The sequence below is a fragment of the Etheostoma spectabile genome, chromosome 7 (assembly GCF_008692095.1).
Source record: "Etheostoma spectabile isolate EspeVRDwgs_2016 chromosome 7, UIUC_Espe_1.0, whole genome shotgun sequence".
In the NCBI taxonomy this organism is placed as follows: Eukaryota; Metazoa; Chordata; class Actinopteri; order Perciformes; family Percidae; genus Etheostoma; species Etheostoma spectabile.
Window position 1 is genome coordinate 9,135,561 of NC_045739.1, and position 18,752 is coordinate 9,154,312.

At 41.3% G+C, this 18,752-nt stretch overlaps 2 protein-coding genes across 7 annotated transcripts in view; one reads left to right on the plus strand and one right to left on the minus strand.

Moving 5' to 3' along the window:
* Positions 1-18,752, minus strand: part of LOC116692455 (rho-related GTP-binding protein RhoA-C) — a 732,216-nt gene that overhangs the window by 558,040 nt on the left and 155,424 nt on the right. The gene's annotated exons all lie outside the window — the stretch shown is intronic.
* The window catches only part of nav1a (neuron navigator 1a), an 86,191-nt gene that overhangs the window by 66,813 nt on the left and 626 nt on the right, over positions 1-18,752 (plus strand). The window contains exons 10-34 of one of the 6 annotated variants that reach the window (XM_032520707.1): positions 2,817-3,582; positions 3,710-4,225; positions 5,180-5,221; positions 6,007-6,155; positions 6,284-6,463; positions 6,580-6,659; positions 6,848-6,871; positions 7,058-7,135; positions 9,122-9,205; positions 10,495-10,635; positions 11,269-11,377; positions 11,486-11,607; positions 12,735-12,922; positions 13,027-13,189; positions 13,302-13,479; positions 13,585-13,673; positions 13,779-13,877; positions 14,031-14,202; positions 14,569-14,834; positions 14,922-15,073; positions 15,163-15,234; positions 15,341-15,546; positions 15,642-15,760; positions 15,857-16,045; positions 16,690-18,752. The exon at positions 16,690-18,752 is cut by the window's right edge and continues 626 nt beyond it. In XM_032520707.1, the coding sequence (XP_032376598.1) occupies positions 2,817-3,582; positions 3,710-4,225; positions 5,180-5,221; positions 6,007-6,155; positions 6,284-6,463; positions 6,580-6,659; positions 6,848-6,871; positions 7,058-7,135; positions 9,122-9,205; positions 10,495-10,635; positions 11,269-11,377; positions 11,486-11,607; positions 12,735-12,922; positions 13,027-13,189; positions 13,302-13,479; positions 13,585-13,673; positions 13,779-13,877; positions 14,031-14,202; positions 14,569-14,834; positions 14,922-15,073; positions 15,163-15,234; positions 15,341-15,546; positions 15,642-15,760; positions 15,857-16,045; positions 16,690-16,785 (4,280 nt within the window). In that variant the 3' untranslated portion in view covers positions 16,786-18,752. The remainder of the gene's footprint in view (positions 1-2,816; positions 3,583-3,709; positions 4,226-5,179; positions 5,222-6,006; positions 6,156-6,283; positions 6,464-6,579; positions 6,660-6,847; positions 6,872-7,057; positions 7,136-9,121; positions 9,206-10,494; positions 10,636-11,268; positions 11,378-11,485; positions 11,608-12,734; positions 12,923-13,026; positions 13,190-13,301; positions 13,480-13,584; positions 13,674-13,778; positions 13,878-14,030; positions 14,203-14,568; positions 14,835-14,921; positions 15,074-15,162; positions 15,235-15,340; positions 15,547-15,641; positions 15,761-15,856; positions 16,046-16,689) is intronic. The other 5 variants (XM_032520709.1, XM_032520708.1, XM_032520711.1 and 2 more) reach the window with 5 other exon arrangements.

Here is an 18,752-nt window from a genome sequence, read left to right on the forward strand (position 1 = left end):
GTGTGGATTGTGCATCTGCCTTTTAAGCACACCATCTGTGTGTTGTTAACTTAAGCACACACACAAACACACACACACACACCTACATACACACACATACACATACACATATAGACAACCAAAAAAACAGGATATTAGCTGTGCTGTTGTTGGCCAATCTAGTTACACAGTGACTGTGTAAACAGTCCTCTTTCTGTGGGACTGTCCTGTGTTTTCATTGCCAGCTGTTGAAATGACATATATGCCAAACAAGTGTGTTGAACCAGCCTGTGATCTGTGTGTCAGGCTGTTATTGTTATTGATGTGAATGCTATGAATCTGTTATCAATGTTATTCACTCTGCCACAGAGTTTCAGACTCTAATTAATCAGATGATGAAGTGAAGTGAAAGCCAACTTTTGAAGGCTGCTTTAGCTCATGAGTGTGGAGGAGTTCATGATTTTATCCATGGGAGCGGCAGAATTTCTCTATCTCTCATGCTGGAAATCAGTTCATTTCTGAGCTTTGGCTGGCTGTGTGTGTGTGTGTGTGTGTGTGTGTGTGTGTGTGTGTGTGTGTGTGTGTGTGTGTGTGTGTGTGTGTGTGTGTGTGTGTGTGTGTGTGTGTGTGTGTGTGTGTGTGTGTGTCTGTGTAGGAGACACAGAAAGTGTGAGAGCTTTAAAGACGCAACATTTCCAGGGATAGATATGCACTTCCATACTTATTATGTAGCATATTCTGTAGTATGCAGTATATACTAACCATATGATAAACATAGGTTTGGTTCATTTTGTTTAGAGCTGCAACTAACAAATATTATCATTATCATTTAGTCATTTTTATGATGATTTCAGCTTAACTCTATCAATTGATTGTTTATAAGATGTTTTAAAAAAAAAGAAAGAAAATGGCAAAAAAAAAAATTGTGCTTTCCGGAGCACAAGGTAACCAAAAACCAAATATATTCAGTTTACAATGATACAGTATATAAGAGAGAAGAACAGCACAAATATTGAAAATGCTTGAACTAAAAAATATTTGTTTTTCCTTGATAAATGACTTAAACGATTCCTCAATTGCAAGAAATTAATAAATCAAATTAATTTTCTTTGGCCAATTAATCGACAAATTATTAATTGTTTCAGGACAAATTGTTATTGTTTTGTACTAACTGAAAATAATTTAAAATGCGGTAAATGCTACACAGTCTTCATTCCAGATACTTTTACATTTTGCCTCAAACTCTTTAACTTACTGTCTCAAAATTGACTTTAATATAAATTATTTAGGTATTTATATTATATGTTATGTACTTTATTTACTTACAGGTGCCCTGTGAACATTTGTTATGTTTACATGGAGTTTTACTCAGTGTAGCTTTTCTAGAAAAAATACCTAGAATTAATACTGGTTGGTTTGTTTTTTGAGATGTTGATGTGCTTTGGAACCAACATCCACAATTTGACGACGGGAGACAATGTGGAGCCTAGAAATTAGGTGGCTCATTTTTCTTGGAAAACGCCGGGAATAATAGTCAGGAATATGAGTTTGTGTGGATACATCATTCCATACTGCGCCCCCTTCTACCACTGTGGCCTTAAATAGAAGAAGACTTTGGGAAGGAGACTCTAAATGTGGAGACGGCAGTGTTATAAATGTAAAGTATTTCTCTGTCTGCCTGTATCACTTCAGACATGCACAGGCCTCCTGCGTCAAGTCACATGGTGATTCACTGTCTCTACACACGCAACGTTGAGCTCCACTGTCTCTATAGCCCATGTCAGTAAATCAAGCTTCATTTCAGTCAAAATTAATACGTATGACTGGATTCTGTCAGTGTGTGTGTTTGCTTCTCCCAGCCCTGTTGGCAGTGTGTGTTAATGCAGCTTAAGGTTCTTGGAACGTGCAGTGTTGCGGTTATACGATGGATTGAGTTTATGACTTGACTTGTAAACCCAATTTTCACATTTACAAAAGAACTCCAAGCATAATGTGTTGTCAGTGTCATATACCTATAAGATCCAATCACTGAGAACTCTGAGTGTGTGTGGTATATGTGTCTGGCCCTATGTGTGTGTATTTTGCGGGTTTTTCAATACCCTTAAGTGACTCCAGATGTCCCAAGGCAGCACGCCGGTGGGTCCCATTCAACAGCAGTTCTTTGACTCTGTTAATGCCTTGTATATAAACCTCCCATAACAACTCCCATTAGATACAAATTAAGAGTGTGGGTAGTGTGGGCTTGCACTTGTGCGGGTGGTGCATACAGTGCACATATAATAATATAATAGTTTTTTTTCATAATAACTTCCAAACAAGTCCAATTAATTTGCCAACTGGGAAATGTAAAGAGGGGAACAAAATAACATAATTGTCCTTCAACCTCCGTTCCACCGGGCTATCTCTCACGCCGCCCTCTTTCCCCAAAGAGTAGACTAACTCAGTTATACTGGGTGTTTAATGCACATTTGCGCGTGCAGACACGCTTAGTGAATGTGAACACTAGTTTTCCACACACATTTTAATCTCAGCTCTCTGCAGTTGTGACACACATACGTACACTTACTGGAAAGCCACAGAAAATGGTTTTAGTTCATCAGGATGGAAAAGAGGAGTAACTGCATGATAACAGTGTGAGAGTCTGGTCTACACACTGTCTCTCTTCTCAGAGTCAGGCAGGGATTTGCTTTTATCAGCAGACAGTCAGACCTTGTGGGTGGTTAGATAAGATATCATGTCCTAATATGGCTTGGTTAATCTCACTCATCACCAGAGTCTCTTCAGGCTTTAAACTGTTCAAGCTACTCATCAGTGAGTTCTTCTCTCTACCTCTCTAGGTACAGTAAAGTCAGATGGGAAGCCAATGGATAAGTCTCGGTTAACAGTGAAGAACTCCGGCCTTCAGCGCTCCTCTTCTGATGCCGGTAAAGAACCCAGAAATGGCACCGGGGCTGGTGAACAACGTAAACCTCCGTCCGGCCTTGTAAGGCCCTCAACTGGTGGAAACTTTGGCTTCAAGAAGCCTACCACAGCTACCAATAACGGCACAAACAATGCGGGGAAGATTCCTAAAACGTCGGGTATTCCTGTCAAACCAGGGACTGGTGGTGGTGGTGGAGGAAGTGGTGGAGGACGTAAGACAAGTTTGGATGTTTCAAGCACCGACCAGAGTGGTTTTCTATCTCCAACTGCCAGGACGTCTCTCCAGTACCGCTCTCTGCCTCGCCCAGCTAAGACAAGCACCCTGACCTTAACCCGGCCGAGCTCAGCTCGCCCAGTGAGCACTACCATGGACATAGGCTCGGGGCTGATCAAACCACCCCAGGGCTCTAGGCTTAAAGAGCCCGCCTCAGGGCTTGGTTCAGGGTTGAGTAAGGCAGGTGGTCGTGGGATCCCGAGTCCCACTCCTGTCAATCAGACAGACAGAGAGAAAGAGAAAGAGAGGGCTAAAGCCAAAGCTGTAGTATCTGACTCTGAGTGTGGAGGTGGGTCTCTGAAGGGCAGCCCTGCTCAGACCCCCTCAGAGAACGGAGGCAAGCTGCAGGGGCTGCGACCTCCCAGCAGTGGCAAGAGCATTGATCTGCCCTCACCCAACACACACAGGTATCGGCTTCATATACTACCACAAAACATACATGGTGCAATTTCTCAGTATTTTTCAACTCACTTTAATATAAAAAACAAAAAATAAATATGAATTAACTTCAGTGTTGTCTGTCTTTGTCTTTAGGTTATCTGGGATGCGCAGCCTGGCAAAGCCTCCATCCATGGCCCATCTTGACAAGCTGAACTCAAACAGCCTAGAGATGGGAGTTCAGGAGTCTCTGCCACCTAAGATTCCTCCCTACTCTAAGCTCCAGGACCTGGCCAGCTCAGTAGGCAGCTCCACTGGCCCCTGCCTGACCCCCAGCCCTGCTCCTTTACTTAATGTAAACTCTTCGGCCTGCTTCTCAAGCTCAGGGTTGGGGCCAAGGCAGGTTTCTTCTCTCGGGGTTCAAGGGAGCGGAGGGAGCACCTCTCCTTTGATCTACCCTCGTCTGTCTGGACTGCATCGCAGCATGGAGTCGCTGTCGCTCACAATGAGTCTGGCCCCAGAGCCCCAGGAGAGGGAGAAGACGAGGGAGAGGGACAGTTTGGTGAGAGGCTACACCACCTTAGAGTCCAGGCACAAAGATAGACAGGAAGACAGAGGCCCTCCTGCCAGCTGGAGCTCTGGAAGTAAAGCCTCATTGTCTGCCACAGACAGGTGAGATTCAATAATCTTACTGTACATATATTTTAAACCCAATCACGCATACATGCAAAGCAGATGTTTGGTTCATGTTCAGTTTTGTAATGCTGCTATGTATCTCCACCTACTGGTCTGCTGAGGAACTGCACCAACCTTAACTATTGTTCAGGGAAAGCACAAGTGGTCAGGAAAGTAATGCAATAATGCATCTCTTGCCCCTTACTGAGTGGGCAGGTGGAAAGAAGATTTGGTTGGCATTTGATGACAAAACGCTCAGACTGGAAAAGCCAATTTTTGACAGCAGTGGCATTAATCAAGAGTAAGAAACAACACCTATTTAAACCTTAAAAACAAGATGATAATTAAAACGTAGACTGGTAGAGATTTCTGTAGTATAAACTCAGAATATCAGAATATACTATACTATAATATTAGAGTTATTCAGAGGTTCAGAGGTATATTCAGAGGTAGACTTTGGTAGCTTTTACCAACATTTAATTTGTGATTAAACAGAAAGCCAGAGACAAACAATAGTCCTGGTAAAATGCAAGAGGATGCCTATCTCCATCCCATGGCAGTCACAAACTAAAATGTGTTGTATATTTCATGTTTTTGTACAGTAAATTCTGTATGAGTTGCTAAATATTGCCCAAATGATAGAATATGGATTAAAGAGAAATCTAAAAATCGTATATACGTCATGAACTAAAACTACAACCACACACACACACACACACACACACACACACACACACACACACACAGACACAGACTGAGAGATTTTAGGCTATTATTACTGCAGGCCTATTATCATTGTCGTATGGGCCCCAGTGACTGAAGTCATAATTGCTGGCCGACACCAGCTGTCTGCCAATCATACTGTGCTTCTTTGCGCCTGCTGCCTGCTCTTGAGAGTTTAATAACTCCCTGCAGCAGTGGTTAAATGATGTCATTGTTTAATCTCCACAGTTCTCAGAGAGACAGAAACACACTGCCAAAGAAAGGTTTGAGGTAAGTGGGACACACACATACTGGACAGCCACACACTGCCATGCACTGATAGTTTGGCACAGTCTCTCATTGCACACACACACACACACACACACACACACACCACACACACACACACACACACACACACACACACACACACGCACAGATACCATTGATTACATTCTCATTAAATGACGGATTGTGTTACTGTAATCCTGATCATCCCTGTCACTTGTATTCCATAAATCTTGCTTTAATTCCCTCAAAATCATATCGGGTCCCACTGGCAACATTTTGTTTGTCTTTCCACTTATTTAAAAATATTATTACTGGGTAACACTTTTTTTTTAACCCTCATTACTTAGCATTCAAAAGCAGTCTGCCATTTGTTAATAAAAGGTCAACAACTCCTGTGATTTATCCATAACTGGAGGCTGGTCTATAAACACATTTATACAATATAACAATATATTATAAGACAATTTGTAAAAATGTCCTAGTCACTACTGTATATTGTAATGTTTTCTAAAAATGTGTTAAATGTTTGTATCCTACGTTTAGATGATAAATGGGGTTTGAAATAAAGTTGATGTTTTTTTATTCTTTCTTACTTATTTTTATAACTCTTCTTTTGTTTGACTTTGACTACTTTTGTGTGCTCTCTGTCTGATAGCATTTAACAGGACTTTTAAATTTGAATACTGTACATTGATTCCAATACGTAAAAATGACATACCTATAATGACTGATGGTTTCTTTATTTACTATTCATAGTTACACTAACTTTGTCTTTGTCTATGCAGTTTTAGCGGTGCCTCCCAGGTTGAGGAGGAAGGGAAGGAGAAAGGGGAGAGGAGACACTCTCATACTATTCTCAGTATGACTGACTCGCTCAATCTTCCACTGCTGTCCTCACCCACCTCCCTGCCCCGCACCTCTAAGACCAGTACGAGTGAGTTTAAACACAGGCACACACACACTTAAAAGAGTACTGACGAGAATAGTGCTAACACTACATTATGCATTTCATGTATAACAATGCTAACTGTCTTTCCTTTGACACTTCTGCTCTCTTTCCAGTGCCCAGCCCTGTCGGCGGACCTCCGAGGATGACTCGATCCAACAGCATCCCAACACACGATGCTTCTTTGGAGCTGTACGGAGCATCTCCGCTGGGCAGCACGCTGTCGCTGGCTGAACGCCCCCGCAGCATGGGAATGGTTCGCTCTGGATCCTTCAGAGACAAGGAGCCCGACGAGGGTGAGCCCACTGAATTATTGTGATACCTGTTATTCAACAGTGTTGTTCAGTGTTGTTGTGAAACTCATTTTCTAATTGGTTTATTTTGTTACTTCTAATTGTTTTGTACTTTTTAGTTCATGGGTCTGTACTCTCTCTGGCGTCCAATGCTTCGTCAAGCTACTCCTCGGTGAGTGTGGGCGGCATGCAGAATCAGGTAGCTACGCTTCAGTATAAGATGTATTTACATGGGAGTGTGATTGGTGCTTTTGTCTCATTTCACACTTTAAATAGACAAGACTTTTTCCCTGGGTACGCCCAATATTGTATTAGTCTCTTCTCCTCTCTACTCCTCTCCTTTTGTCTTATGTAACACCTTGACTCTTATTCCCACTGCTTTCAAAGGCTGAAGAAAGGATTCAGGGAGAGGTAAGTTGGTTCTCGCTCTTTCTTCTTCTCTGTCTCATTTCTGTCCTTTCATCCATCACTCTCATCTCTATTGTCTGTTGGAGAACAAGTCTGTCATTCATTTCATGGGCAACATCCACCCTGAGTCACTTAATCTCAGCCAATGTCACCTTTAGTATAATGCAACATGCCCGTTTTTCCTTACAGCAAATACGTAAACTGAGGAGGGAGCTGGAATCGTCGCAGGAGAAGGTGTCTAACCTGACGACACAGCTGACAGCTAACGTATGTACTGTTTGTCTGCTACTTTACTTATCATTAATAAATAGTGCCCTCTTGCATAAATCACCCAAATAACTTATTTCCTTTTGCAGTAGCCTCAAATGTCCTCTTAAAAACATAGAAGTTTAACTTAATGTCTTTAGCAAATATTCTTAAATAATTAACATTTTATCCCCAAGTGGATTTCAACTCTCAAAGGAATTTCTTAAAGAGAATTTTCCATCTCCCTATCAATATAAAAAGGGAAAATACCTTGGTGCAACCACTCTCTTATCTACACAAATGACATTTACCATAATTAAAGGTACAATGTGCGGCCTTTCACCCCGAGGCAACAAATGTGTAATAGCCCCTCCCTCCAATTTTACACCCTATTCTTGTCACTCGTCTTGATGAACTGTCCACCTCAGTGACATCTACCCTGAGGCAGAGGTAACTGATACTCATAAAGACATCACGAGTGTTGAACAAGCGACAGCAGGCAAAGAAAGAGCAACGTCAGGGAGCCTTCAACAGTCTTGTATTTTTTGTTTCTTACTGCTTAATGTAAAAAGATGTGCATAGCACATCAAACTTTGTTCAGATTATGTTACATGTACCTACCTTATGAGTACCAGTGTATTGCTGCTGGAGTTACGCTTTTGATTTTTTAGCAAGTCAGTTGATCGAGACCTTTTAAAGGAAAAGTCTGATGGTTTTCTATATTTTTCAACGTATCAATTTCAAAGACCAACAACAACAACATTGAATTGATCCTAGTAGCAAGTATTATCTGCCCAAAGCCTAATATACCTCATTCCTCAGTAAAATAGAGCTCTATTGTTGTCCAAAAATATTAAAAACACATCAATGAGCCACACTGGGTGACACATTCTGTTATTATGATGAACATGGGCACTGTAGTTTATTTTTCCCCACATACAGTACACCACCCTGCTGCCTAAAATACTCACTGTTTCACCAAATTTGCAGCTGAAAATAGTCCCCATCAACTCTGGAAAAGGAAAAGGAAAATATTAAGCCTTTTATAAAAACTACACTTTATATTGATGACCTGTTTTTAAAGATGCACAAGGCAAGATATTTACCCTTCAGATGAAGTAGGAAAGATATGCACAGAGAGAGATTTTAAATCCAAATTGTGGTATGTCAGTTATAGATCATTTCTGTGCATTCTCAGCACATTTCTTATCCATGTGTGGGGCCTGAATAATGCTAACCTCCTCCTAAACCTCTCCCCAAAGCCACTTCGCTTTGGCACACACACACACACACACACACACACAGGTGCCTTGCTGTTTCTCTTCAATCTACAAGGTTGTTTCTGTACAACCACCCTGTCAGCATTTCCATTGGTCCAAGTGCAGCAATACAGCGCATCCATTATGCACGGCTTAATGCAGCACACATAAATCAAGGGTGTGTTTGTGTGTGTGTCTGTGTGTGTGTGTGTATGTGTGTGTGTGAGAGAGCAAGAGAGAGAGAGAGAGAGAGAGATTTTTCATATTGTTTTACCTTATCACGGATCACAACATGGTTATGTGTGGAATTAATGACTGCCCTGAATGCATTATTTTACTGTATTAATACATTCTACAAAGGAGAGGGGAAAGTAATTTTTCCTTCCTGCTCTGGACTCTGTGTGTGTGTGTGTGAGTGGGAGAGAGAGCGAGCGAGAGAGAGAGATTAGGGAGGAGGAGAATTTTCCACAGGGGACATCCTGTTCAGCCTTTGTGTGTTATTCAGCCTTTCAGCACGTCATACACAAGCGATATAGGGGCAGAGGAAATCTATTGAATCTCTTCCCGTATAGGGTGTCAATTTCTAGTTTCATTATTCTCCCTATACTTTATCCGTGTCTACATGTAAATTATGCTTTTTAAAGACCAGTAATGTAATGTAATAAATAATAATTTCCTACTTTAATAAATAATTGGGGAAAACACAAATTTTGCTTTATTGCTTTTGTCTTTCATTTTTTCCAATCAGGCAAATCTGGTGGCCGCCTTCGAGCAAAGTTTGCAACTGATGACAACTCGGCTACAGAGTCTGTCAATAAGCCAGGAACAAAAGGTATCAACACTTTCAAACACAAATAATCACAAACCCGAATTCCAGCTGCATTCCACAATTGTGACCGTCTTATTGCGAGCGTTCAGCTAAAGCAGGCAGCGTTGTGCCAGCATGGAGTGAGGTGACTTTGATCACAGCCTGCGCTGAGGAGCTGAATGTAGGTTAGAGGTCCCGGCTGCAGTCCCACAGGCTGACTTAGTGTGAGGAGACGATCACTGAAAAACAACCTTGAGTTGCACGTGCACTCACACCAAACATCACATTCCTGCATTCTTCAGCCTTTGAATCTGTTTTGCTGTGAATAAATTGATCTGCGCTTGAGGCAGTGTTTAGTGTGTACATAAATGTGAGGAGTCTCTCTCAGTGCTTCATGCCTTGCTGCTCCCACTGAAAGACCCGTCTAGACCGTTCCAGAAAAAGTCTTTGTTGTTTGTGCCGGCGCACTGACCTGTGCAACTTAGCCTGGAGCTGATGCTCTTTAACTTTGACGAGATGGGCCGGGCGGCTCTATTTAGAGTGGAGTGGAATCGATTTTAGCACACAATAAGCAGCAAAGAGAGACTCCGTTGTTCTGGACTCTTTGTCCTTTTGAACTGTTAATATCGTGAGGACGATATCAAGCCCACCAGATTTATGAGCTCATGTGGTGGGTTTGAGTTGTAGTGCTTTACTAAAACATCAGACCATACTTCTCCTTCCAAAAACGTAGGAATGTATCCATTTTCATTTTAGAAACGGTAAAAAACTGTAATACATTGAATACAAAATGTAGTTTTTCCAAATAAGCCAAACCATTATTTTCAAATCGAAATCAATCTTTTTTGTGTAGTTAAATGCTACAAATAATACCGGCATTGTATTTTATATATATATATATATATATATATATATATATATATATATATATATATATATATATATATATATATATCTAAACACAAGAATGAATCAACACAAGAATGAGTCAACAAGAATAAGAATAAAGAGACATAGTAGCACTGACCTGAGATGAGCATGAATGAGGTAATGATGTGTGAAGTGGAGATGAACTATTAATTTCTTACAAGAATAATTAGCAGGTCATTTGCATGTGGGTTTCACTGTCTATTACCAGAAGAATTTTAACTCTAACGACTTTCAATGACGATAATAATATGAATGCATTTTATTTATATAGCATTTTACAGAGTTTTAAAAAAGAAATCCACACTCTGAAAAGAAACACACATTAACAAAAATAATTAAAAGCAGCTCTAAAAAGGTGAGTTTTGTGATTTGAACATGGACAGATCGGTGCAGTCGCAGATGTGTGTGGGGAGAGAGTTCCAGAGGGAGGGGGCAGCTATGGAGAAGGCTCTGTCACCCCAGGTCTGGCGCTCGGTCCTGAGGGGTGGAGACAGAAGGTTGGCATCAGAGGAGCAGAGGCTGCGGTAAGGAGTGTGGAGGTGGAGCAGGTCAATGAGATAGGACGTTGGTAGGTATGGTTATGGATGCTTTGTGAGTGAGTAGACAGACTTTGAATTGTATCTGCCGTGGGACAGGGAGCCAGTGGAAGTTCTGGAGGACAGGGGCGATGTGGTCTCAGGAGCAAGAATGGGTGAGCAGACAAGCAAAAGAGTTGTGGATGTACTGGAGTTAAATAGGACTTTGGATGATGTACAGTAAAGAATGCTATTGCAGTAGTCAATTTGGGATGTGATAAAGGCATGGATTAAGGTTTCGGCAGCAAAGAAGTAGAGTGATGGGCGTAGACAAGCTATGTTCTTTAGATGAAAAAAAAGACAGTCCAAGTGATTTATTTGACGTGGTGTTTGAAGGAGAGGTTGCTGTTGAAATATAACTTAGGTTATGGATGTGTTGGGAGGGAGACAGAGTGGAGTTATCGATGGTGAGGCTTAAGTTGTGTCAAAGTTAAGTTTGAAGAAGTTGGTTTGCATGATGAAAAATGTAAACCAGTCTGCTGCTTAAAAAAATGGTGAAGCTTTCACACAGCTCTGAGCTCAGATGAAAACTGGTCTTTCCCAACTCAAGTCACTAACATCTCTAAATTTGTGTGTGTGTAGGACACAGAGCTGGTAGAGCTGAGAGAGACCATTGAGGCTCTGAAGGCCAGGAATGATGAAGCCCAGGCAGTCATACAAGGAGCCTTAAACACCCCGGATATAATGAAAGGTTTGGAGATAGACCAGTTGATCTTTTTGTTTCCTTCTGTCTCTCTGCACAACTGACTGTGTCCCTGCACATTTGCCTCTTTTGATGTTGACTTTTCCCATTTACCAGATGTGCGGATTCGACGTCAGAACTCATGTGAGAGCATCTCCAGTCTCAACAGCCTGACCAGTATGTCCAGTGTGGGCAGCTTCAAGGACCAAGATGCCAAGAAGAAGAAGAAAAAGAGCTGGGTAAAAACACACGCTGCATGCGAGGCAATGTTTTAGTTCTCACAACCTGGTGTTGGTCTATGCACAGTTCGTTTTCCCTAGTGAAAATGACATACGAGTAAGTATGACCAGTCTCTCCCTCCTCTGTCTTATGTTATCTTTCTGTTTTAGGTCTTTGAGGTGAGTGTAATCATTTTGTCGCTATAAAGCCTCTATAATTTCACACAGGTCCTTCATAGCATTATTGACTCTAACACTAAAATGCAATTCTCAAGTACCCTCCATCTCTGCACATTGACCTCCTAAACTACTGATTGGCTGCCTGTTCTGTGAATATTAAATTTGAATGGATGGCTGCAATTCAGTTAAAGTGGCAATCAGCAGGCATGATGGAAAGTGGAGTTCTCAGTTTAATCATCCAAATGTAATATTTGCGGTTTCTCGTCATTTACATTATTTTCCATATTGTGCATTTTGTCTTTCATTAAAATGTTGTACAACCTTACCAAATATCCCTTACTGAACCAACAGCAGGGTATTAAATCTGCAAAAACATGCACTAACTACAACTTTGACCTATTTGCAGAAAATGACTGGAAGCCAATCCTTTTTGGGAAATGCACTTATTTGTTTTCTTGCCAGAAGTGGATACCACTCTCATGTCTGTTCAATAAATATTAGCATTTAACTTAGCATATAGACTAGAAACAGGGGCGGACAACTAGCCTAGCTCAGTCCTAAGGTAACAAAATTCACCTACCAGCACGTTTGTTTAATCCATACAAAATTAAAATGTTAAAACAGCAAGTTGTGGTTGTGGGGTTGAGTATGTTCTAACTATTTCTTGGCTGGGTACAGTAACTTTCTGAGTCTACACTCGTTGCCTAGCAACCTCACGGTTATGACAGTACACCCAGGAACCTCACGGTTATGACAATACACCAAGAAGTGTGTAAGTGAGCTTTAGACACATCCCTCTCATTCACAGCAATAAAGCGACTAAGCATTTCCCAAGATAACAAACCACTCCTTTAATGTTTAGCATGGATCAGATTAACAATCCTAACACCTACTTCTTTTTTGACTCAGAATATTGGTTAAATTGTCTGTCTCTTCCTCTTTCTTCCTGCTCCTCTCCATCTGTGTAGCTGAGGAGTTCCTTCAACAAGGCATTCAGCATTAAGAAAGGCTCAAAAACATACTCAGATATCGAGGAAATTGCCACACCTGACTCCTCAGCTCCCAACTCCCCAAAAATGCTCCATGAGGGAGGAGAAGAGGAAGAAGATAAACAGCCCTCATCCCTCAAAACATCGGCCTCCGCCACCTCTTCTGTGTGAGTACACAAACACCTTGCTCCATCTCTCAGCTCAATAGTGAGATAACCAGTTTAGCTCTCATGGGTGTCTTGCCCTGATGAGTGCATCTTGTTCCCTCCAGAATCATGGAGACTACAGAAGAGGGAGACAATGAGGAAACGGCGGTATCAGACTTGCGCTCAGAACTCTGGGTGAAAGAGAGAGAACTGACAGACATTCGACTGGAGGCCTTAAGCTCTGCACATCAACTGGAGCAGCTTCGAGAAGCCATGAACAGCATGCAGGTTTGTTTTGCCTGTGCATGTTCAGTAACATATTTACGTGAAGCATGCGTATAAATGGTGCATTTGTGTTAATATAACTCAATATTGAAGTTTTTATCTTGTTATGTCCTAGTCAACAGTGGAGAACTTGAAGGCAGAGAATGACCATTTGAAAACAGGCTCTGGTCCCACCTCTTCCACTTCCCAGCCTTCAGGCCTGGCCTCTCTCCTGGGGCCCTCACTGCGGCAGCCGATGAGCATGTCCCTCACCAAGTCATTCAGCCTCAGTCTGAATGATTGTAAAGATCCAGGTAAGAGACACACAGAATTTCATTTATTTTCAGCTCAGGCACAGTACTGAATAAAAGTTATATTTCTATACGACTTTCATCCTTTTTTTTCTCTCTCTCTTACAGACGTATCTCCAGCTGACACGTTAAGTGTGTCCTCCCAGAGGGATGAGGTGTGTGCACGAGTGCTTGTCCGCATTGGAGATCAAGGAGAGGTACACACAGAACACCTTTAATAGACACAATATTCATTAATATCACCAGCTTTATATCAAACAGCTGTGAGATTGTGCACTCTTTCCCCCTCTCTGTCTCTATAGGACAGTAAGCAGCAGCAGGAGTTCTACCTGGGTTTAGTGATGGTCAGTGCGAGAACTGACTGGTCCTGTCTCGACTCTCTAATAGCTAAGACCTTCAAGGTAAGTCAATGTCCATTTTCACCGTGTAAACTTTTAATATTTATTATTTTATTTATTTTTATTAGATAGTATTATTATTAGATTAGTGGTTCTAACAAATAGTATGGCTGTGATTTGATAGATCACTCCTTACTTCTTTTTGTTTTTCGCCAGGACTACCTAACTCAAGTGGACCCGACTGCCAGCCTTGGTCTGTCCTGTGATTCGCTGCACATGTACCAGCTGACCCAGGGAGGGCAGAGGGTGATAGGAGGGGAAAAACCTCAAGCCTCACCTTATCGTTGTCTCAGCAGTGGTTCAGCTCGAATACTTGTCACTTTGAAAGGTTAGTTAGTGTCCTCAACTGATAGTTGAAACCATATTAATAGATGTTCTTAAAATTGTGTAGAGTCCATTTTCATTTGAATTAATTTCCTACCGTCTAAGCAACTGCTGATCTCAGTTCATTTTGGTACAATGTAAAACTCAACTTTGTATTTTAGAGAGCTGCTATTTGCCTCATTTTTTGACATGAACATTTCTAATTTATCTATCTGATGTTATGCTTTTGATTTGAATGTACACATGGTTTGTAAATAAAGGGCTAACATTTTTTCCTGTTTTTCACATACCATATTTACAAGTATTTAATAATAAATACAATATAAGTCCAATTTCTTCTCCTCTCTGCCCTGTGTCTGCTTCTCTCTAGGTCTCAGAGAAAAATGTGTTGACTCACTGGTGTTTGAGACTCTGATTCCTAAGCCGATGATGCTGCACTACATCAGCTTGCTGCTAAAGCACAGGCGTCTGGTTCTGTCTGGGCCCAGCGGGACAGGAAAGACTTACCTGGCTCAGCGTCTGGCCCACTACCTCCTGCAGCGCAGCCGGACGGACTTGTCCGAAGCTGACCATGAGACCTGTCTCCTCGGTTGCAGCACTGCCGTCACCTTCAACATGCATCGTCAGTCACAGAAGGTGACACATGACTTCGTATTTTTTTTCTACACAATTATGGATTTCTACACACAGACATTTTTATTGAACCTGTCTTTGCTTTCACAGGAGTTGCAGTTGTACCTGTCCGACCTAGCCAATCATATAGACAGAGATAGTGGAGGAGAACTGCCATTGGTTGTTATCATAGATGACATCAGTGATTCAGCAGCCACCACTGAGCTTGTTAACGGAGCACTCACCTGCAAGTATCACAAATGGTGAGTCACTTCAAACAGTTACGGTATTTCACTGAAGAGGTGAAATAAGATTGCATTGAGTTACATGATTTCCTCTGTTGATGTTTCAGTCCTTACATCATTGGGACAACCAATCAGCCTGTGAAGATGACATCAAACCACAGTCTGCACCTTAGCTTCAGGTGAGCACAAAACCAGAACATGTTTACAATGCCTCCTGCACTATTAATTACAAAATTAAGCTATCATATACAGTCAGTAAAAGTAACATTGACCATATGACCATAGGATGGTAATGTTCTCCAACAACGTGGAACCAGCTAACGGGTTCCTGCTGAGGTACCTGCACCGTAAAGCTGTGGAAGCCTACCAGGAGAAGGAGCAGGACGCAGCACGCCACCAGGCTCTCCTCCGCGTATTGGACTGGATCCCTCAGCTCTGGTACCACCTCCACACGTTCTTGGAGAAACATGGCACTTCAGACTTCCTCATAGGTGAGAGACAGTGGCCGGTTAAGGCAGAAGCCAGGAAAAGGGGGATAATTGGATCTGGAACAGGAAATATATTAACATCACAATTTCTCCCTCAGGTCCTTGCTTCTTTCTGTCATGCCCAGTATCAGTGGTGGAGTTCAGGCAGTGGTTCATTGACCTGTGGAACCACTCCATCATACCGTACCTGCAGGAGGGAGCCAAAGATGGCATCAAGGTGAACACACATACAGTCATCCTCCAAAGTGTAACATAAGTGCTAACAACAACAAGACCTTCATTACTGTACTTCTTTGTCTATCTGTTCTCTCAGGTGCACGGGCAGAAGGCAGTATGGGAGGATCCAGTGGAGTGGGTGAGAGGGACTCTCCCTTGGCCCAATGCACAGCAGGACCAGTCCAGGCTCTTTCATCTACCTCCCCCCAGCATAGGTCCACCCAGTGAGGAAAAGAAGCCCACCAAAGATACACCTCCACCCAGCACATTGGAGTCAGACCCACTGGTGAGAGTGACATTTTTTGTAAAGACGGGGTACTATTAAAGGGTCAGTTGTCAGATGTCAGTTAATCAGTCTATCAACAAGAAATTAACTGGAAAACATATTTGAAAATAGAATAAGGGGTTCTTTTTTATTTTTTATTAAGGTTTTGTTAGTGTTTTATAGGCATTAAACAGTCAAATTAAGTTCTTATTTTTTAAAAGACTACACTAAGGTTTTGCATGTTAAATAAAAGAAAAGCAACACAGCCGGAACTTTGCATTCCAATCTTTTTCAGACATCAGCACTCAACATGTGTCAAAAGAGTAATTCATCAGAACTTATTTAGCATTTACCACTTATTGCAAATCAGATGAACTGTGGCTGGGCTCATTTGCGTACCGTTCTGAATTTAAAAAAATAGCAAGGATGAAAATGTTGCGCCCTTTTGTGACAGATTTATTAAATATTCCACAAAATCTTGGCTGTTAATAGTCTCTCAGATGTGAGAATTTACTTTCTCTGTTTTATATCAATTTGAATTTACATTTAGTTAAGTTTAGTTAAGTTAAGGTTCTTAGTTGCCATTTTGACTAAGAGGCATTTAAAGAAAAAACTTTGTTATTAACAGATAATCGTCTGATAATCTGTCTTCTTCTGCTACCTAGATGGTCATGCTGTTGAAACTCCAGGAATCGGCCAACTACATAGAGTCTCCAGAGCGGGAAAGCTGTCTGGATCCCACTCTGCAGGCTACACTCTGAGAACAACATGCTACTGTTGGTCAAGCTTTGGAACTACAGACTCTATATCACGACACACACAGCGGGTGCAGTCCCAATGAGACTTAAAAGACTCAATAATTAACTGTGTGCTCAGTGAGCAGCTACAAGGCTAATTGTAAAGGTTCTATTGAGAGAGTGATTATGGACAAAGGGCTTGCTCTGCTCTGCTATCAGAAAGACAATTAAACTGCTTTCATTGGAAGCTGGGATGATCATGTCAGTTTTCCAGATGGGTTGTTGTTGAATCTGCAAGTGCATGGTAACCGGAATAGTATGATGCAAAATATTACCTATAATCCTATTGATCAAGACCCATTCTTTTCTTTCCTTTTGATTTTTGACTACCACAACTTTCACCACAAACTATTGGTGCTTACTATTACTGGTTTTCTTTGAAGGCTTCATTTCTCTCTCTGAACTCTGATGTCTTCAAAAGTAAGAGCATCATTCAACATCAGCCAAAAATGCACTTTATTTTTTACTTGTGGTAATTGGATTTTAGGAGGCTGTGTCAGTGACTGTGTATCAAATGGTAATCATGCAGTTCATTTGTAATTCCTCTAGATGGCAGCATCTACTCCTTTCTCAGTGCTCTCCTGGTGTGCTTTCTGACTTGTCAAAGGTGCTCAGTAGAATATAACACGCTCTCTATAACACATAACACTATGAAAATGGCCTTGAATTATTTTGTTTCTTTTCAGTTCAGCCATGAACATAATGGTGTCATTAATGGATTGAATATTAGAACTGTGAAGCTGCAAGAGTAACATGCATGGGTGAATAATGAATGCAAAAAAAGAACCGGTTTTAGAGTCAGTCTGTGAAAAAAATGTCTTTATCGGTGGACCTCACCGGTAGTATCCACTGCTTTCCTCTAGTGATATACTGATATAAACACAGAAAGTGACATTGACTCTAGTCAACATACTTTATTGTAAACACACAGAAAAAAACTGCTTGTTTATCTAGTCTGTCCAAATGGCCTACCATTTCTGGCTATGCTTGCATATATTCTGTATATGGATATCGGTTTTAAAACACAAATTTCTCTGGTTATAGACGAGGATACAGCTTTGAAAATGTTGATTTTGTAGGATTTTATACTGAGTCACGTTCAACAATCATCTGTACACAGCAGCTCTTACCAACAGTATACCTAACATGCAATTATTGACAGTGGTGTTACACTTCTGTCATTTGTCACTGTTTTGAGCATACATCATCCCACAAGGAGAAGTGGAGAAACAAACTGCCATCAAGTGATAAGAATGTGTACAAAAACATTTTTCTTCCCCATTGCATTTGCTCTTTATATCTTTGATAACATCACTTTTTTCAAACTGTAGGACTCAGTTTCCTTCTCTTGCATTGTTTTAAGAGTGACCATAACAGTAAGGGATGGGGGTAAGAAAGGTTGAAACTCATTGTGTCAAGTGGCTTCCTCCTATTTCTTTTCTTTGTTTGTTTGCACATGATATATCTTAGAGTACTAGATTACAGAGAGTATTTATTGCTCACATCTTGACTGTTGTGATGAAAGAAGAAAGCATAAAAAGATGTCTAAGGGGAGGAAACTGTAGGTAGTAGAGATATTCTTAAACCTCTCAGCCCTGTGCCCCTTTGACCCTGAAGTACCTCAGACTGCCATATTCTGTCCTGATGTTCCTCTACTTTCCAATAGGGTGCTGGTGTAAAGTAGAGACGTGATGCCTAAGTCTATCTGTGCCTAAAACACAATTTGGCCTAAAGCTGCTTTTGAGGTGCTTTAATCTTCCACACGGAGGCCTCTATAGAGGAAACATCATCAATTCCTCTTACCTACTCTGTCACTTTAAGGTCACCACCTTGATGCCCAGATCTTGGTGGAGAGTGGGTTATCAATTTTAACCTTCGGCATGGTGATAAGCTGTTAGTTAAGATGATGATGATGTGTGTGTGTGTGTGTG